At 35.6% G+C, this 21,837-nt stretch overlaps 1 protein-coding gene across 4 annotated transcripts; it reads left to right on the forward strand.

Moving 5' to 3' along the window:
• The first annotated feature begins 57 nt into the window (after positions 1-57).
• On the forward strand, positions 58-20,641 carry IDH1 (isocitrate dehydrogenase (NADP(+)) 1). Of its 4 annotated transcripts, none has more exons than XM_003765971.4 (9): positions 58-259; positions 3,546-3,683; positions 7,675-7,966; positions 9,763-9,868; positions 12,172-12,349; positions 14,869-15,020; positions 16,542-16,682; positions 17,416-17,578; positions 19,571-19,661. In XM_003765971.4, exons 2-9 carry the CDS (start codon positions 3,562-3,564, stop codon positions 19,659-19,661), a joined length of 1,245 nt encoding a protein of 414 aa, XP_003766019.1. In that variant the 5' UTR covers positions 58-259; positions 3,546-3,561. The 4 variants fall into 4 exon arrangements, with proteins under 4 accessions (XP_003766019.1, XP_012401888.1, XP_023356421.1 ...); XM_012546434.3 differs by lacking the exon at positions 58-259 and adding an exon at positions 577-992; XM_023500653.2 differs by lacking the exon at positions 58-259 and adding an exon at positions 712-923.
• The last annotated feature ends 1,196 nt before the right edge of the window (positions 20,642-21,837 follow it).

Here is a 21,837-nt window from a genome sequence, read left to right on the forward strand (position 1 = left end):
GATTGGGCGGAGGGGCGGGGACTCGGGAGGTGGGCTGAGCTGGGCGGGTTGGGAGGGGGGGGGAAGGAGGGGACAAAGCCAGAGAGAAGGAGGAGGAGGGGCCCAGAAAGCTGCTTGCAGTTTCCACCTCGGCTTTCCTGCTGGCGTCGGCTAGGCTTTGGAACCTGCATCCCCGGAGCGGAGTGTGAACGTGAACTAGATACTCTGCGAGCTTCCACCTTCTGGCCCTCGCTTCGCCTGCGGATTTTCCTGGCTGCAGGTAACTGAACGATCGGCTGGGCACCGGCTCCTTGCGGGCGGGGAGTGGGGGGCTGGCTGGATGACTGGGAGGAGCCCAGAAGCCAATACCCTGAGTCCCGCCCCTCCCCCTCAGAGCTTCTCCAGTTTTATGGCTTTAGTGCACCGGAGCGGGTGGGGAGGCTGTGCTCCCAGAAAAAAGAGTGGGGCGCGCGCCCGGGAATGAGGAAGTGATCCAGAGCTTGCCTAGGTCCTCTTTGCAACTGTCAGGCACGCAATAAATAGTTGTTAAGCCCCTACTATGTACGAGGCACTGTGTCAATTGTATCTGTCGCCTACTACGAGCGGAAACCTGGTGGTAATGGCTGGGGATACAAAGATAAGCGAGGGACAGCCAGATGGAGACAGATGACGCTTGGGTTCACTAGACCACACTGACCCACACCCCCGTACTTACTGAGGAGCGCGAACGTTCCCTGCTTACGGATGTGCACGGGGACACGCCCGTGGACACCCGTATGCACAAAGAGACTATCGTGTTCCCTTAACCTTTAACTGAAAAAGGCTTCGGGAACTCTGAGGTACCCTTTGCCCGCTCCAGATGAAACTTGACCCTAAGCCAACCAAAGCTAGAAGTCCCCACTCTAAGAAGCCTGATTTGAAATTCACGAGGGTCTTTTGAACTGGTCTGTGATCTTTTCTTTACTGTTTTATTTGGGGGAAGGGAAGATTGTGCTAATTTTGTTCTCCCAGGAGTAAGTGATTTTTCTTTTTGTTTGTTTTTGCTCTTATGTTGGCGGGGATAGGGCGGTGGGGAATGTGAGAAGGAAGGTTGGGATAATGTTGACTATAAACCTCCAAGGTTTGCAAGGGGCTTTATCCCATTTGATCCTCTCAACTCTGAGGATCAGCGCTCTCCCTATCTTACAAATGAGGAAACTGAGAACAGGAGAGTATAACTTAAGAGACCGACGGAGGTTTGAAATCAGTCGTCTCCAATTATTAGTCCTCGTTTCTCGTTGCTGCACCTCCAAACTGGTGATGCTATTATTGTCTGTTATCCCAAATAATAGGAATGGACCTTTCCCCATGCTTTTACTAGAGAACCTCCTTGAGGTGCTGGGATCAAAAATAAATAAATAAATAAACCCTCCGAGGTTAATCCTCTGGCGCTGAATTCTTTAATACTGTAATTTGTCTGCCCTGTGGAGTGAACTGCCGAAGGGCAGGGCAGTGGTGACTTGGAAGTAATTCTGTACTGCAACTATGGTTTTGATGGGTTTTTGGCGGGGGTTGGGGGAGGGGGGGAATAATAATGTATAGCAGGTCTTCTCCGGGAACTACTTAGTAATTCCAGGTTGATTTTTTTTCCCTGAAACTGCAGGAGTGTGCCAGAAGATTGGAAGTTATCTGCTTTAGGGTTTGTGGGGCTTGGAAGGGAGACCTTTGTTGCCCAGGTCTTAGGAGGAGATAAGAAATGAAAAGGAAAGGCTCTTGAAAGGGGCTGCTCTGAAGTTTCTTATTCCTCTGACTAGAAGTAAACTAGTCTGAAGATAGCAAGTAGTTTGGGGATGATTAAATTAAATATTACTAGTGGTCATTTGCACATTAGGGGTATAAGGAGAAACTGGGGACATTTATTTAAATGTTAAATGAATAATGGAAGCTGTGGTTGGCACAAAAAATAATCACTTGAGAAGCACTTGAAATGTCAATGAATGTGAGCATAATAATCCTAGTAATGTACATATTATATGATGATTTGCATCAGGACTATATATATTCTTCATAGTTAAAATAGTAAAGGCAGAAAAAAGTTTGAGAAAAAAAGCCATGCAAAATGTAGCATAGAAGCTGGATATTTGCGAAAAGTAATTTCCAAATAGGAAGCTCTTCCCTATCACTGCAAGTGGGTGGGGCACCTTACTTTAGTTAGAGATTTGCCTTAACTGAATGTGGAGAAGCTAGTTGCCTGAAGTTTCTATCAGTATGTTTTAGAGACAGAATTTAAACTCGGTTCTTCCTGACTGAGGCTGGCTTTCTGTACTCTGAGCTAAGTAAAAGAAAATTAGAAATGTCTCAATCTGGTATTAGTGGATTGGAGAAAGAAGACAGAGAGACTTTACTATTTTTCTTGTGAAGGAAACAATGAATTTAAAGTACTCCAAATACCTAGAAACTCTAGCTTGCCTAGTCATTACTATTATGCAATAGGTATTGGGTCCTTTGTGCTAATTTTTTTTTTTTTTAAGTCAGGACAGATGTAAAAGTGGAATACAAAATGAAAATTTAAATTATTTTTTAAAAATACTGCTAGTACTTATTGTAATATTAGAAATAATTTTTAGAAGATGATTCCATGTTAATAATTGCCCATTAGAACCAACCAATTCATAGGTCGAAAAAACTCCAGCTTTGGAGTTTAACACTATCCTCTTTTCTCCCTCCCGCTCTACTACCTCTCTAACTTATACTGGTAATGTGACCATTTCTTTTTTGTTTAGTTTATTCTTTTTATCCTGATCGCAAACCTTTTCAGAATTATTAGGATCTCTTCCTTGTCATCTGAATATAGATGTATAGATGAGCAAAGGAATATGTTCTTTAATATTTAGGAGTTGGGTTTAATTTCTTTTTTTAAAAAGGTAACAGTGAATCCGTACTAGTTTTGGAATCAGAGATAGGTCCACTTCCTAACCCTAACCCTAACCCTAAATTCCTTGTAAATAGGCAAGTCAGAATTTGTCTTTGGACTATAGTTGGCTTCTACATATGGGAAATGATGAAATAGATAACCTAAAGGCCTCTAAATCTCTAAATCTGTGATCCCATAAACAAACCATGAAGACCTGGGTTTAAAGACTTTTTTCAGGCCCAGATGTTTTAAGAGATAGCTATCTACTGCTTCAGCCTGATGATTTTGTTTTTGTGATTTGAACCTATAATTTCATCTGCTTGAAGAACTTTATACACATGAGACTAAGAGGCAATATGTATATATGTGTTATATATATATATATATATATATATATATATATATATATATATCACATAGACATATGTGTATATATATATATATAAATATATGTAATCAATATTTATTGAAGGCAAGATTTGAATCCAGATTTTACTTCAAATCTAGTACTCAATTCATTGTACATGCTGTGCCAATTTAATGCTATGTTTCCTATAACCTTTCATTTTGAGTTGGTCTCCATAATTTAAAAATATGTGTTTTTGTCATTTTTACATTTTGTAATGAAATTTATCCTTGAAAATTGTTTTTTTTTTTTTCCCTTTTTTGAAAGATATATTGAAAGCAACATGTCCAAAAAAATCAATGGCGGTTCTGTGGTGGAAATGCAAGGAGATGAAATGACTAGAGTAATTTGGGAACTGATTAAGGACAAACTCATTTTCCCGTATGTGAATTTGGATTTACACAGGTAATTGACTATCTTTTCCAATGGGATGCACAACTAAATGTTTCCATTATTAGGACAGAGTTTCTGTTCTAGTATTGCTATCTAGAATTCTGTTGGAAAGTTTTTGTGGGTGTTATTTTCTGGGGGAGCAGACAAATATCAAGCTTCACTGGAAAGGTCACCTTGACATAATAATAGGAAACTCTTTAGAGTTCCTGTTTGTGTTATAAAATGGGGATAATAGGTCACTAAAATGAAAATTAGCTCTTTCTAAAACTGTTGATTTGAGATATCCTCACACACAAGTTATAGCTAGATTGATTTATCTCTTTTTAAGGAACAATGACATGTTTTGGAACGTTTCCTTCTTGTACTCTCTTAGAGGACAATAGCATGGCAAATGAAACAGTGAAGTCAAATGTATTTTTGTAAAATATTTTGTCACCACTGGTTGCATCTTGGTCACTGAATTGTTAATATTCTATTTTGACCTTTCTTGCCGTTTCTGACTATTATACCATCTTGTAGTTAAAAGTGACCCTGAACAGGGTCATAATATCAACTATCCTCACTTCAGACAACTCATGAAGAAATAAGATCAAATCTTTTACTTTCCCACCCCTCATGGAATGCCCTATTCTGCTTCACACTCACATTATATCCTTCTACATTTCTTTAAAAAAAAATCTGCTCTGTCAATTTTGCCTCCTCTTCCCCCCAACATAATGACATCTTTGGACTTCATGTGGTACTTGGTTTATCTTTGTCTTTTGTGTTAATGTATTGTGGTTATTTAATCTTCCTACTAAACAATAAGCACCATGAAGGCAAATATCAAGGCTTATCTAAACTGTATCTCCCCAACGCAGTATGAGGCAGACATTTTATAAATACTTGTTGAGCAACATACATCCTGAAAGCTTAGTTAATACTATCAGAATTGAACAATGTTATTTCAGTAAAGTGATTATTAATTAAAAATTTTTTTAGTCTAGTTACTAATCCAAAAAGCTCGTAGGGGATCTATTTGGGGGGGGGGGGGGGGGTGAGATTCATTCTGCAAATAGATACTGTTATAATATCTATGGTTTTGCAAATTGGACAATTTTATGTTTGTAAACATAAAAATAAGCAAATACCTACATATCCAAACTAATCATAAAGTGCATCAAGCTGTTAAAAAAAAACCTTTTAATAGCTTTATTTATCTGCTCTTTTGTTTTTGTTATGTCTTATTATTTTTTTCACTTAATAGTATTTTATTTTTTTCCAATTACATGTAAAGATAGTTTTCAACATTCATTTTTGTAAGATTTTATGTTCCAAATTTTTCCTCCCTTCTTCCCTTACTTACCCCTCCCAAGTCAATAAGCAGTCTGAAATGGGTTATACATTTACAATCATTTTAAACATATTCCCATATTAGTAATATAGTGAAAGAAAAATCAGAACAAAAGGGGAGAATTACAAAAAAGAATAAGCAAACAAAAAAGTGAAGATAGAAAACTTTGATCTGCATTCAGTTTCCATAGTTCTTTCTCTGGATGTGGATGGCATTTTCCACCCCAAGTCTTTTGGAATTGTCTTGGATTACCGTATTGCTAAAAAGAGACAAGTCTATGATAGTTGATCACACAATTTTGCTGTTATTCTGTACAAAGTTCTGGCTTTGCTCAACCTTCTAATAACTTTAGAAGATATTGAGTAAACTCTCTTTCATGTGAAATTTTTGAGGAAATGCCTTAATATATTTGCTACATAGAAATATTTTTACTCTATTGACTTTTTTTCAAATAATTTATTTTTCTTTTTTTACTTATCATTTGAGGCTGTTTCCCCACCTTAGGCAGCTAGATGGTTCAATGGATAGAGCATATTGGGCCTGGAGTCTGAAGATCTGAACTCAAATCTGCCCTCAGATATATTTACTAGTTCTTTGACTCTGGGCAAGTAACTTAATCTCTGTTTGCCTTAGTCCATTGGAGAAGGGAATCATAAGCCACTCCAGTATCTTTGCAAGGTAATGACATGTCCATGGATGTAAGGAAAAGTCAGATCTGACTGAACAACAATCCCATATTATGTGGACTGAAAATGTATCAGGCAGGCTCTTAGGAGCCCAATCCCTCCCTGGTTCACAGAGGACCTTTGACCTTTCTAATCAGATTGCTCTTCCTTGGGTATCCTGGTTGCTTTCTGTTTTTTTAGGGACTCACCATATTGATACTAGATTTAGTGTCAAAACCAGCTGAGCTTTACCAGCTGAGATTTATTGTTTAAATTTAAACGATTTTAATTCATAACTAAATGAAAATGAATATATTTCATTGATTCATAAGATAAAATTGTAAATATGCTACTTCCAGCTCCAGAAGATAAAGAGGATGTGTTGTCTGTCCCTCTTGTCCAACATTAATTAAATCATAGATTTAGAGCTGGGAGGGACCTTGAAAGGTTTTGAAAATATTTTCTTTTGAAAAGTGGCTCAAAAATGTTTCTGTGTGCATGGGTGGCCAGTGGAGGCCTCTAAGAACAGGAATGTATGAAAGCTGGAATGGTATGCTACAGGCCAAAGAAATAATTCCAAACTATTTCCTTAAAGGGAAAAGTGAATGGCTATCTGTTTTCATTATTGATTTCCTTCACTTTAGACAGCTCCCCTGTAGCTGACAAGCTTTGTCCTTAAGTATTGCCTGGTCTAGCCAACTTTTAGAACTTTGAGCAGAAAACCACTTTTAAATGATGAATGAGCCCCAAGACTTAGTGGGTGGGCATATTATAGACTGTGCCACTCCAAATATATGCAGAAGCCTTGGCAGTAGTAAAGCTTCATAGCTCCCAGAACAAAAGGAAATTACTCAAGAATTCGGAAAAGGGTCATGGACTTCAGTTGACTGACAGATTTCTGAGTTTGTGCAATAACTGCCTCATGGAAAGTTTTCACTACTTGAAAGATAAAATGCCAACTTGGCTTACCTTTTCCCCACTATTTTTTTTTTAGCTAAAATACTATTAAAGGTATTTAGTAATTATAATTATGGTTCTGTTTTGTTTTGGGTATCCATTTAGAGAGAAAGCAAAAAAAATGTTTTTATTAAGATTTTAGCTTTATTACTTATTATTATTTATTTAACATTTTATTATTATTATTATATTATTATTTATTATTATTAACATTATTATTTAACATCTCTAATATTATGGTAGTATTAACATAAATCTTGAGGCATCTAATCCTTTTAAGTTTTATTTTTTTCACTTCTAATGTTATACTAACATCAACACAAAACTATCTTTAATACATTTGGATTAGTTCTCTGTTGACTATCATAATATTAGAGGTTAAAAAAATAAAACTTAAAAGGATTAGATGCCTTAAGATTTAGTTATAAAAACAAATACTAATACATTTTATAGTAAAATATATCACATTACATAATAATAACCATAGAAGCTTGAAAACATCCTATCCATTAATTTTTCTCTTATCTAAAGAAATTTTAGTAAAACACCATCTTACAAGTATTCTTTCGGAAATATTTAGCATATTTAATTTTTTAAAAATTTTTTAACAGTATTTTATTTTCCAAATACATGTAAAAATAGTTTTCACCATTCGTTTTTATAAGACTTTGTAAAACCAAATCAATAATTTTAAAATTCTATTGTTTCCCATTACACAAAGCTTACTCAAAGTCCAATGCTTTCTCAGTTTATCACATTTAAATTATCCTGACATTACAGCCTAATAGGTCTCATGCTTTCTTCATCTAAAGAGTAAAAATATACCTTTCTTTTATTTTAAGTAAGACTGCCTCCTAACACATAAGGTCCTTAAGGGCTGGTACTATTTGTTTGTTTGTTTGTTTGTTTTGTTCAGCTCCTAGTGTAATACCTAGTGTTAAGTACTATGTATGTGCTTTAATAAATGATTCTTGAATTAAATTACCATCAATAATTTATCTGAAATTTCTGTCCTATATTTTCTCCCTGCCCCCACTTTTCTCCCAAGCTATGACTTAGGAATGGAGAATCGTGATGCAACTGATGACAAGGTCACTATTGAAGCTGCAGAAGCTATTAAGAAATATAACGTGGGTATCAAATGTGCTACCATCACCCCTGACGAGAAGAGAGTTGAGGAGTTTAAATTGAAGAAAATGTGGAAATCACCAAACGGGACTATCCGAAATATCCTGGGTGGGACCGTTTTCAGGGAAGCAATCATCTGCAAAAACATCCCCAGGCTTGTGAATGGCTGGGTTAAACCAATCATTATCGGCCGTCATGCCTACGGGGATCAAGTAAGTGGTTTGGTATAATCTCATTTTATCAAGTCTCTATTTTTAGAAGCACAGAAAAAAAAATCCAGTCATGGCATATATGGCCCTTCCCACTCTTTATCTCTTTCTTTTTTGCAGGAGAGGCAGTAGGGATTAAGTGACTCACCTTAGAATCTGAGGCTGAATTTGAACTCAGGTCATCCTTATTCTAAGAGTGTTCTGTCCATTGCACCACTAAATGCCTCCTTTCTTTCTTTTTTCCAGTTTTTCCTTTTACCCACTTTAATTTCCTAAACAGGAATAGAAGAGAGAATTGGGGTCTCAGAGCTAGATGTAAATATACACTTACCTAATTTTAACTTTTCAACTTGATTTTCCACAAATTTTACTTTAAATGCTCCACCTCTTGCCTACAAAATTACCCAATGCATCATTTTTAAAAGCACTAAGTTGTTGCTTCCTGCTTAGAAATATTTTCATTGTTGCCTTTTCTGCAAAAATGGATCCATTGCCAAATTAAACACAAAGTGTACACTAAGCAAAATCCAAGTCTTGTGACAAAACTCTAGTTTTAGACTTTGATATAGGGCAAGTTGTTGACTTAGGTTTAAAGATCAGCCAGTAAAATATTTCTTAGTTAGCCGTTGGCTAGGTGGAGAGTTGTGCCAAAGGGACCTGCTTCTTTACGTCAGTTCAAGGATCCCTCTGTTCCATGACCACAGCTTGCCTCTTTAACCCAGGCCAGTCAGCTATAGGCTGTAGCTCACAAGAGACATCAGATAAGAGATATGGATGGATCCATACAGAATATTTTCTACACAGAAAACACAGATCAAAACAAATGAAGCCATCTTTTTTTTTTTTTTTTTTTTTTTTTTTTTATGAAAGACATTCTTCCATCCTAATTATGTGGGAGATCATTTTACTTTCTTGTTTAGTCTGACTCTTCATGAGACCATTTAGGGTTTTCTTTGGCAAAAATGCAGGAGGGGTTTACCATTTCCCTCTCAGCTCATTTTACAGATGAGAAAATTGAGGCAAACAGGGTAAAATCACTTACCAAGGATCACTCAGCTAATAAGTTTCCAAGGCTGAATTTGAACATAATAAGATGAGTCTATCCATAGTGCTCCGGCCTCCCCACCCCGGGCTAATCACAGATTAAATTAAGAATCACTTAGAACGAGCAATTGTACAAAGCTAGCTATCATTATTATTACTTAAGAGTCAGAATGTCCACATTCAAGGCAGTTCTACCACTGATTACATGACTAAATAAATCACTTAAGCTTTCTGAGTTTTGGTTTCTCCATGTAAAAATAAAAAATAAAAAGATAATCCTATTTGCCTTCTGGTATTGCCAGGACATTTCTATACTGCTTCATCTTTTATGATGTAGACTATTCTTCTTTCTCTGAATGCCTGTGAGTGCCTCTTTTTGATACCATTCACTTGTACTCATACACTACCTATTTTGTTAGTTATATGTTATCCCTTAATGGAGTGTAAGTTTCTTGAGGGCAGAGACCACATCTGATGCTTCTCCCATACCCTTCACAGGACTGGATAGTGCTTTGTCCATAATAAGTGGTCAGGAAATGTTTGTGGCAATGTAATGGTGCCACCAACTAGCTTTTGACCATGTCACTTTTCTGGGCCTCAGTTTATTCTATATAAAATGATGACATTTAAGAAACATGAACATCCAATATTCTATTGTAATTCTAATGTAATTTCTCAAGAAATCAAATTATAGTATTTTCATTTGGGGCTTGTTGAATTAAATTCTCTCAGACTTTGTAATCTCTCTTAAATAGTATAGAGCAACTGATTTTGTAGTTCCCGGACCTGGAAAAGTGGAAATAACCTATACACCAAGTGATGGGGGTGAACCTATGACATACATGGTCCATGATTTTGAAGGTAGGTATAATACCTCAATGAGAAATTAATGCTTTTTAAGAAAAAAAAATTAAGGTTAGTTTTAATTGTATCATTATTTATGTAAGAATTATTATGTGATACAACTCATAAACCTTGTAGGTTTACATAAACAAGTTAATGTATGTAATATAGATTGTAGGGCAAACTTTGATTCTGTAGTAGTAGGAAACTTTCCTGCTCCAGCAGGAAAAGATTATTTTGTAACTTCTGTGACTTCCTATGCATCACATATATATGAAGTAAAAACTTTGAGTTTGTATATTATTTTCCAGTACTTATATTTGTATGTCATGTTGCATAATAGAATATAAGCTTCTTGAAGAAAAGAGAGATTTTTGTTTTTATCTTTGTATCAATGGCATCTAGATTGGCACATATTAAGTCTTTAATAAATGCATGCTGATCAATCTTTTCTATTAACAAGTATATATTTTCTTTCCTTGATGCCCCCATTGAAAAAAAGAGAAAAGAAAAGCAAAACCCTTATTATAATTATGCATAGTCAAGAAAAAAGCAATTTCTGTGTTGTTCTCATACAAAAATATATATATCTGATCTATTAGACTCTCCTGTTAGATTGTGAGGCATGTCTTTTAAATTTCTTTATATCCCCAACCCTTAGTACAGTCCTTGGCACATTGTTGTTCATTCATTCAGTCATTCAATTCTGTCTAACTCTGTGTGTGTGACTCCCCCATGGACCATAGCACACCAGTACTGTCCATGAGGTTTTCTTGGCAAAGATACTGGAACCATTTCCATCCCTGATGGATTAAGACAACAGATATGATTGATATGATATGATATGACAGATATGATGAACAGAAATGATTGTCAGGGTCACACAGACACAGTAAGTGTCTGAGGTCAGTTTTGATTTAAGATCTTCCTAACTCCAGGTCTTGTTAGACCTGTTTATCCACTGAGCCACATAGCTGCCTCACTTGGCATATAGTAGGTACCTAATAAATGTTTATTGCTGTGAGGTACAGCATTATTGTGAGGATATATTGAAATAATATTTGTAAAGTGCTATTTTAAAGTATATTTGAGGGATAAAATGAGATATTTGCAAACCTAAAAGTACTATGTAAATCCTAGCTATTAGTATTTTTGACTCTTCCCTTTCCTTTTTTCTTATCCAAGAGGTAATAAGTAGGCAACATCACTCTTCCTATTGCTATTTTTATAGTTTAGAACCTTATTACCACCAGGTTGGACTATTACATTAGACTTTAAATAAATCTGTCTCAGTGCCCTCCCTGCTTTAGTCAGTCTTTTTTTTTTAAGTGATTGCCTTTCTTTTTCTTCTTTTTTTTTTTCTTTTATTTTTCTTTTTTTTTTCTTTTTTTTTTTTTTTTTGCAAGGCAGTTGGCATTAAAGGACTTGCTCAGGTTTACATATCTAAGTGTTAAGTGCCTGAGGCTGGATTTGAACTCGGGTCTTTCTGACTCCAGTGTCAGTACTCTATCCACTGTGCCAAATAGCTGGCCTAAGTCTTTCAAGCTACTTAAGAATAATTTTTGTGTCATTCCTTTTCAAAAATATTCAGTGGTTCCCCATTGCCTAAATTTCAGATTCTTTTATCTGGCATTTAAAACTCTGCAATTCATCTTACATTTCTAGATTTTATTTTATTCTTTTGTCATACAATATTGCCTATTATAATTAAATGTTCTATTCTCTTTTAACTGGAATGTAAGTTCTATGAAATATCAGGGGTCATGCGTATCTAAATTTGATACTTCCCCTTCTGTGCCTAAAAACTTAATGAATTTGAACCCGAATTTAAAAGTTTAATGAAATAAAATGATTTAAAATACTCTTTGTCTCTTCATGAAACAGCCCATTTTTTTCCACTAACTATAATTTCTACTAACAAGTTCCCTACAGGAAACCAAGTTAGTCATTAGCATAATGACAAGCTAAAAATTTAACTTATCCTTTGACATAGAATATATTTGCATTTCTGCATGATAATTTTGTCTATCCCAATGTCACTAGGAAATGGTAGCCCAAGTCTTCTAAGTTGTTAAGAATGGTGCTCTTTGAGAGCTGAAATGAGAATTATTTTTGGTGCAAAATTAGCTTTCTTCCTGCTGGTTACTTTAATAAGCTTGTGGTATAGCCAAAAAGCTTCATCTTATAAGCCTGGCTGGAGAAATTGAGTGGACAAATGACCAGAACTAGCAAGTTCTTAAAAGTAATGGAATCTGTTTACAGCCAGACCCCATTATAGTGCTCTTGTTCACCTCTGTCTCCCATATTCTTTCTCTTCACAGATTGTGGTGGTGTTGCCATGGGAATGTACAATCTTGACCATTCAATCAAGGACTTTGCACACAGTTCCTTCCAGATGGCTCTATCTAAAGGCTGGCCTCTGTACATGAGTACCAAAAACACTATCCTGAAGAAATACGATGGGCGTTTTAAAGACATCTTTCAGGAAATATATGACAAGTAATAAGAGTAATCCTTTCTTTTTGCCTTTATAAGCCAGTAATTTTTGCAAAGATATATCTTTATACTTTGTTGCCTTGGGAAAAAGATAGTAACATCTTCCACTATCAAGATTCAACAGTAACAACATTTATCAAATGTTTATGAAGTAACAACTTGTTTGCTGTCAAGATGTTACCAAATTTTGTTAAAACACAATCCCTGCCATTTTTCAGCTCTGTCTAGTAGGGAGATAAGAAACAAACAGACAGATAAATTCATTAGAGAATTGAAAAACAGAGCTATCTGAGGTTTAAAAAGAAGATGGAGTTTCAATAAGAGTTTTATGTGGTAATAATAATAATGAAAACAGCGAACATTTATATAGTGCTTTAAGATTTGTAAAGCATTTTACATATATTAACTCATTTGATCATCAAAATATCCTGTGGTCAGTATTATTACAGATGAGGAAACTGAGGCTGAGAGGTTAAGTGACTTATCTAGTGTCACTCAACTAGTATCCCAGAAGGATTATAATTAAGATCTTGCAGTCTAGTCTAGTACTCTAGTTAGTTTTTTGAGCTAAGCCTTAAAGATTGAGCAAGTTAATAGGCTTTCTTGAAACAGACTTTTTGCTTTATATTTTGAATCCTCTCTTATGTTCTGCTATGCTCATGGCAATTTTTTTTTCTTTTAATATTTGTATTTAAGTTTAAAATAAATATAATTAGTAATTATATAATTAATATTATATATAATTAAATATTTAAGATATTTTTTTAATATAATTTTAAAAGATTGGGTAGGATTTCAGTAGACTAAATCAGGGGTTGAAGAATATTCTGGGCATAGGTGAAAAGGCTATATAAGTGTATTTGAGGAAGAGAAGGCACAAAGTAGGCCACTTTGGATAAACCTTGGAGTAAGTAGAATGAAACAATAGGAAGACTAGAATATGGAATGGTACTAGATTATGGAGGTTCTTAAAACATCAGATAAAGGGGGTTGCTTCAAGTGGTAAGGAAACATTGAAATTTTTAAATAGACCCATTCATTTAAAAAAATTATTCAGCAGTTTACAAGATGAATTAGAATGGTAAAGCCCAATAGGAAGCTATAGAAGTCGTCCAGCAGGTAATGAGCCCCTGAATGAGCATGGCTCTCATAGGAAGAGAGAAGAAAGATTAGGAAGAAGACATTTTTCAGAGGTAAAAATCAATTTTGATGAAAAACAACCTTAAAATCAAAACATTTCTTGTGTCCTGCTTTCTAGAGCCCCCAAGTTGGGGTGACAAAATGTACCATTGCTTTCTAGCGCCCCCACACCAGGGTGATTAAAATATATCTTCCTAGTGGAGAAGTGATGAGGCAGGACTCCTGAGGATGATGGGAAAATGGAGTCTATTAATTTCAAGGACTTTTTCCTTTATAAAATGTAACAAAAACAACACTGTGCATGTGGGACCACATAAAACAACTTGCTATTGTACATAGTTTGCCACGTGGTATCACTCTGCTTCAACTCAACACAGGTTGTCACCGCCCCCTGACTTCTCAGGAATGCTGAGAGCCCTTAGGGGAGATGGAGAGCAGAACCAGATGTTGCTGGCAGATTCCCTCTGGGCTTAAGGATCTTATATCTTACCCAGAGTTTCCCCACTGACTGTGATCCTCTACAAACATTCAATATCTTTTTCAGAACCTAGTTTCTTTTTTCTTTCTTTTTCCTTTTTTTCTTTTTTCTTTTTTTAAAAATTTAATTAAAGCTTTTTATTTTCAAAATATATGCAGGGATAATTTTTCAACATTAATCCTTTTAAAACCTTGTGTTTCAATTTCTCCCCTTCTTCCCCACTTCCTCCCCTAGATGTCAAGTAATCCAATATGTGGTATTATATTTGCTTTATATGAGTGCATGTTCTTTCTCTTAATAGAAGGTACACTTTTCCTCAAGAGCAAGAACCATTTCATTTTTATCTCCACCTCCAGAATACCTAATATATAGCAGGCCTTAGTAAATGCTTGTCAAATGAATGAGTGAATATATCGTTTGATCCTTTCAATTACCCCATGATGTTGGCAGAATGCAATTTATTATTCCTACTTTATTGAGAAGGAGAGTGTTTATTGCACAGTGAGCTAGAATCACAGGCCTTCCTTAACTGTAAAAGTCATTGGTTTTTGTGCATAGAACTTAGAGAAACTGTGTTAACATTTTATAGTGACTTGAAATCTTTCCTTTTGTCATTGAAAATAAGCTTTAGAAGGGAACTACCTATAAAGTGGTATTTTGACTACTTTCTCCCTTTCAGTATTGACTTGTTGCCAAAATATAATACCCTGGTAGATAGAATAAAGGAATAAAACTGTTCTCAGTACGGTCCAACTCAGAAATGTCATTCTCAGTTTTATAACTGAAATATTAGACAGTAATGCTTAAGACTTTTTTGTTAAATTCATTGATTTCCTCCAGTTTTCCCTCATATGATCTTTTGTAACTCCATCTTCCACTTATTATTGTTCTTCTCGTTTCCTAGGCAATACAAATCCCAGTTTGAAGCCAAGAAGATATGGTATGAACACAGACTCATTGATGACATGGTAGCCCAAGCTCTGAAATCAGAGGGAGGCTTTGTCTGGGCCTGTAAGAATTATGATGGTGATGTGCAGTCTGACTCCATTGCACAAGGTAAAGAGCCTCTGAATAGCATGGGCAAATCTCAGAAGTGCATAGGATAAATGACTTATACAGAAATAAGTAAATAAGAGCTCGTGAAGAGATTTTGTATTAACGGGCTCTCAAAAGTCCAATCATGGACTGAAAGGAGGAGACCATTCCTTTATCCTCAATGTGCTAGGCTAAGCCTTCAAACAGCATCATTTCAGGTCAGTGATTGGTTTTAACAGATAGCTATATCGTTTTGGTTAGCTACTTTACTACTGAGTTAGTACCATAACCATATAGTAATAGATTTAAATGAGAAAAGAATATTCTTTTTTTTTTAATAGTTTTTTATTTTCAAAATACATGCAAAAATAGTTTTCAACATTCACTCTTGCAAAAACTTTTCCAAATTTTTCTCCTCTTCCCCCTCCCTTAGATAGCAAGGAATCCAATATAGGCTAAACATGTGCAATTCTTTTAAACATATTTCCATATTCATCATGCTGCCCAAGAAAAATCAGGTCAAAAGGAAAAAAAATACAAGAAATAAAACAAACACAACAACAAAAAGGTGAAAATTTGCTTTGATCTACCTTCAGTCTCCATAGTTCTCTTTCTGAATGCAGATGGCTCTTTCCATCACAAATCTTTTGGAATTGCCTTGAATCACCTCAGTGTTGAAAAGAACCAAGTCTGTTGATCATCACATAATCTTTGTTCTTTCTTTGTACAATGTTGTCTTGAGTTCTACTCATTTGCTTAGCATCAGTTCATGTAAGTCTTTCCAGGCTTTTCTGAAATCAGCCTGCTTGTCATTTCTTATAGAACACTAATATTCCGTTACATTCATACATCATAACTTTTTCAGCTATTCCCCAAGTGATTGACATCCATTCAACTTCCAGTTCCTTTTCACTACAAAAAGGGCTGCTACAAAAAGCAATTTGACAGAAAAACTATGTTTAGACAAATATCTTACACCATGATAAACTTGTTTAGCTATTTCCATACTGATGGGCATCTCCTTAATTTCTAATTTTTAGCAAACAAAAAGAGCTGCTATAAATATTTTTGTACAAATATATTTCCCAACCCCTTTTAAAAAATCTCTTTGGGATACAGACTTAATGTTAGTATTGCTGGATCAAAGGTTATGTACAGTTTTATAGCTCTTTAGGCATAGTTCCAAATTGCTCTCCAAAAGGCTGTGTCAGTTCACAAAACAAGTACAATTCTTGAGTCATCTTTTTCTGTACCTAAGTGGCTCAACCCAGTTTTGATCCTATAAGCCATGGCATGTCTATGAATATCATTAGCAGAATAATCATTGTTCATGGAAAGGGAAATTATTTGCTTTGGTCTTTTTATATCCTTATCCCAATGCTCATTAGCAGAATAGTCATTGTTCATAGAAAGGGAAATTATTTGCTTTGGTCTTTTTATATCCTTATCCCAATGCTCCTCACCTTCCTACCCCTCTTCCACCAAGAGCTCAATGATGCTATTTTCAGATGAACTTGACACCCTGTGCTTTATTACTTACAGGCTATGGATCTCTGGGAATGATGACTAGTGTACTGATCTGCCCAGATGGCAAGACAGTGGAATCAGAGGCTGCCCATGGTACCGTAACACGTCACTACCGCATGCATCAGAAAGGTCAAGAGACATCCACTAATCCAATTGGTAAGATGCCTTCTGCTCTATTTTTGACCAGAGAGAATGCTGATCTTAAAATGGTTCCCTGTTCTTGCTAGATTCTTTGAACCAAGTTGTTAGCATGTCCCTCATTTAAGTGTTACTTTATGCTAACCTTTGGAGTTTGTCCCAGATCATAAGAACACTTTTAGCTGTTCTCTTGACATTGACTCATTTGTGCATGTCTCTGTGGCACAGAATTTCTGTTACTGCATATAAATGAGTGAATGAATAAGTGCATGTATAGGTACACAAAGGATAATTAATGATCATGCTTCTCCTATTCAGCATAAGATAACATGAAGTTAACTCTAAATGCCATTCAAGTTTCAAGGGTAGCTCTCTGAAAAGAGATTGTAACCTGAAGAGAAGGGACAGATATAGATAGTGTGTGTGTGTGTGTGTGTGTGTGTAGAGAGAGAGAGAGAGAAACAAACTTGCCAGCTCCTTATATACCCTAAATGTCCAGCATTTACTACCCTATAGAGGCAAACAAACTTATTGATATCATATTTTAGTTGAATCTTAAACCTCCCTTAAAAAGAAATGTCATTTATAATAATGTATTTGAAAATTTTAAGTTTTATTATGTGTGTGTTTTTATCTCTGAGTCTTTTTAAAGGTTGCTGTCCAAATTTTCTTAGGCAAGTATTTCAGACTTCCATGACCTATGCCATATCTAGGTCTTTCTATTACCAAGCCTTATTCTTTTTTTCTCCAGCCTCCATTTTTGCCTGGACCAGAGGATTGGCTCACCGAGCTAAACTAGATAACAACGCAGAGCTCAGTAAATTTGCAACAATTTTGGAAGAAGTTTGTATTGAGACCATCGAATCTGGTTTCATGACCAAGGACTTAGCTGCCTGTATTAAAGGTTTACCCAAGTAAGTATAAGCTCTTCTTCTCTTCTCTGTTGGAAGTGCTGCCTTGCCTGAAACAAAACTTGATCCAGAACACTATGTTTATTGGAATTCTATTTATTGCTATAAGATAAAAAGGCAGAATGGTTCCAAATCCTGACTCACCCACACCTTTGTGACTGTAGATAAGTCATTTAATTTCTTAATAATAAGTCTTAGTTTCTTAATCAGCAGATTGGAGGTATTGGGAGTAATTCCTGCCCTTTTTTATGGTTATATATATCCAATGAGAAAATGAATATAAAATGCTCTCTAAACTGTAAGGTACTGGACAGGGAAGAAAGAACCCAGTGGACTCCTTGTGGAAGAATTATGAAAATTCATAGATAAGAATTGCATGGGATAGGCAAGCATGGAATGGAGTGCAACTGGTATTGTTGAAGGGCACACCCACCTCAGTAAACTCAGGTGCCCTGGAGTATAAGATGTTAATACTAAAAGAATGCACGCACGCACACACACACACACACACACACACACACACACACAATTGAAAAATGTGGGGGCAGGGGACAAGGAATAGGGGAAGGAAGGGATCTGATGGGGACATGATTTAAGTTCATAAATTCATGAACAGGTCTGGAAGAGGAATAGACAGATTATCCAAGAGGGTCCTTTCACAAATGGAAAGTCCAGGAAGAACTCACCAATGTGGAGGCAGGCCTTATAAAGGGGCTATTCCATGGTGAGAAAGCTTTAGGGACAGTAGGAAGTTGTGGGAGGAGGCAACCATAGGCCCTGAGGGAAATTCCAAGATGAGATGGTAATAGCAATATGGTTTGGAAATTCATGAAGTCACAGGACCAGAAAAGAAAAATACCAATCATATGTTTCAGATATTTTATTTATTTGAAAATCATCTGGTGGCCAAATTCTATTTAATTTCATCGAGAAGGATCTTGGCAAAATCTCTAAATCATAATTTAGCAGATGAGGAAACTGCTAGATTTTTCTAAGCAACATAGGTACAGGACATTGCCTTCTCATTAAGGTCTTAATACCTATTATGTAGAAGTTGATTATGCTTACAGTAGTATATAGTACATAGCACTCTAGTAAAGATTTGCTTGTTGATGTCCCATATTCCTCCCCTGATACAAAACATCTCCACTCCTCATCCCCAAAGGATTCCTCAAGAAATTAACAGAAATATAACTAGAACCCTATTCTATAACAGACCTAGTCTGAAATTGTATGAATGCCACCAACAATAGGGGAATAGCTAACCACTGAATCTCTAATTTAAAAAATATATCTTACATTACAGTAGCAATATTGAATTTTTTAAATCACTTTATCATTCCTTTATTGAGGTACAAAACGACTTATTGCAAAAAATACCTATTTGGCTTGTGAGGGTAGACACAGGTATATTTCATTGTTGGAGCTAGTCTTATCTCTTGTGATAGAAATGTCAGCCCTGCAATGATTTCAGGGACATGGAAGAGCTTCCTGGCACATGAATGAAAGGGGTAGTAGTGAGTGAGCTTTAAAGTATGATAGCCAAAATTCTCCAAGACTGTGACCATTATCTTGCTGAACTAGCTAGGCAATGCTTTGACCTAAAAGAGCAAAGAAGTCCAGCATTAAGGTGGAAATAAATCAATCTCAAGGTGCTGGTAGGGACCTGACTTGATAGAACCATGAATAGTTTAGTGACTAGGCATTTGGTCTGCTTATCCAACATCATTTGGGTTGTCACAAACATTTATTAAGCACCTGCTATATATCAGGCACTATGCTAAATTCTGGGATACAAACAAAGCCAAAAGTCTAATATGGGAAGCAACATGAAAATAAGGATGTATAAACAACATACATGAAGAATAAATTGGAGATATTTTTCGGTGGTTTTGTTTTTTTCTCTGCCTCCTTCAGTTGTAGGACTGACTACATTATGACTTAGACTTACCAAATGTTTTGGGCTTTGTTTTGTGTTTTTTCTTCCTCCTTTAGTGTGCAGCGATCTGACTACCTGAATACATTTGAATTCATGGACAAACTTGGAGAAAACCTGAAGGCCAAACTATCTCAGGCTAAACTTTAATATCACATTTCTACTCAACAAAGAAGCTGCCCCATGGGGTAACTAGTTTCTTTGGTTTACAGTTTTCCTGTATGACACTCAAAATTTAAATGAAATCAGTTTCCAATTTCTCTAGGCAACAAATTATCTTTTCTATGAGTTTACAATCTTTTTTATATGGCTCCTGTTATTTTCAGTTTGCCTACCACATTTAATATGACAAAAGACCTTTTTTACATAGCAGTCAAAGGATTACTTTCTTACTGATTTTGTTGTTGTTGTTGTTGTTGTTGTTGTTATCCTCACTGTTACTTTTCCTTATCTCCAAAAGTAGATGACCAAAATCAAGAGTATTTAATACGAAAGGAGAAACGGCAGCCATGGTACTGTGTTGTAAAATCAGCTGTAAATAAGATCGAGCTTTCCTTCCTTCCTGGCCCATTTCAGGATTAGGTCACTGGATGTCTGGTTTTAGCAGTTATTGCATCATGTGAAAAGTAGACTTGTCAAAGTGAATTTCTATATAAATCAGGAATTAAAGCATGACTGTAAGAAAGAAAGCTTTTTTTAAAGCCTTAGAAAAGAGCTTTTCTTGAATGTTTAGAGATGCTTTTTTTAAAAGAACCCACATGAGTTAGGCTATTAGAACAATGGTGACCTGCAGGTTGCCTTCCTTTTCTTATGTGGTGCAATAAGTATTATGCTACCAAAAATGGCATATTTCACCCAGGTGCAATAAAACAAGCTGGTTTTTTTGGACCTCTGCAGGCCTGTTTATTTCTTTTGTATAACTGTGATATTTTAGAATTATTGTTAAACACTAATTTCATGCTGGTCTTTGTCTGAACTGTAATGTAATTTTGAATTAAAATTAAGTGCTAACTAGTTAACCATAGTCCTTATTGTTCTGAATCTCAAGAGTCCCAGAAATAGAAGTGCTTTTTTAAAAAAATGTGTTTGTCATCATGTTGAGAATACACCAGTAAAGTTGTTTTCCCTGATCTTTTGTCTTTCAGCCAGTTCCTTTTTTTATTTACTTAATATTACTTTCTTTTTCCAAATACATATAAAGACAGTTTTCAGCATTCATTTTTGTAAGATTTTGAGTTCCTAGATTTCTTCTCCCCTCCCCACTCTCCAAGAGAGCAAGAAATCCTGATTTAGATTATATATGTATAATCATTTTAAACATATTTCCATACTAATTATGTTGTGAAAGAAAAATCATAAATGGTGCTTTAATTTCCATTCAGTTTTCCATCGTTCTTGCTTTCTATGTGGATGGTACTTTTCATTATAAATCTATTGGAATTATCTTAGATCACTGTATTGCTCTCAAGACAGTTCTAAAGGGATCTCTCATGAGTTGATTTCATCAAAAGAAGAACCCCAGTCATGAGCTCATTGGAAAGATTTCTACATGGAGTCAGAGGACCTGGATTTGCCTTTGGTTCTGCATTTTATTATCTATTAAATCATGGGCCAAGTTTCTCTCTTCCTAGGCCTTAAGTTTTTTATTTCATTATAGTACGTCCCTATGATTCTATCCAGCTCTCCTTTAAAAAGCTGTGCTCTTTTCAAGAAATGTGGAAGATGTATAATCTGCGTTTTGGACAATTGCCATTTAAAATAATGAACTTTAAAAAGATTTCTTAAAAGGTACCAATCAGCAGTTACCTGGCATCTATTATTTCTCAAGCACTGTGTTAAGTGCTAAACAAGTTTCAATTATCTGGAAAAATTACTTTCTCAACAGTTCTGGTTAAATGATATACTCCCTAAAATTTTATCAATTAGCATTTTCATTAGTCTCAAATTATCTTTTCAAAGATGATTTTAATGAACTTTCCCCACACTTTTATCTCATTCAGACTTAATGCTTTTATAAAATTTCAGTCATATCCAACCCTTCATGAACTTAATTGGGATCTTCTTAGCAAAGATACTAGAATGGTTTGTCATTTTCTTTTTTAGCTCATTTTAAAGATGAAGAGACTTGTCCAGTCACAGAGGTAGTAAATGTCTGAGGCTGGGTTAGATAGAACCCAGGAAGATGAGGCTTCCTGACTTCAGATCAGGCACTCCTGATCCACTATACCACCTCGTTGCCCAAAATTTGTTATGGTATCCTTTTCCCCTCTCTTCTCCCAATGAAATAATGTTTATGCATTTCAAAGTGACTTTTGTGTTTTCATTT

This window comes from Sarcophilus harrisii, chromosome 3 (assembly GCF_902635505.1).
Source record: "Sarcophilus harrisii chromosome 3, mSarHar1.11, whole genome shotgun sequence".
NCBI classification, from domain to species: domain Eukaryota; kingdom Metazoa; phylum Chordata; class Mammalia; order Dasyuromorphia; family Dasyuridae; genus Sarcophilus; species Sarcophilus harrisii.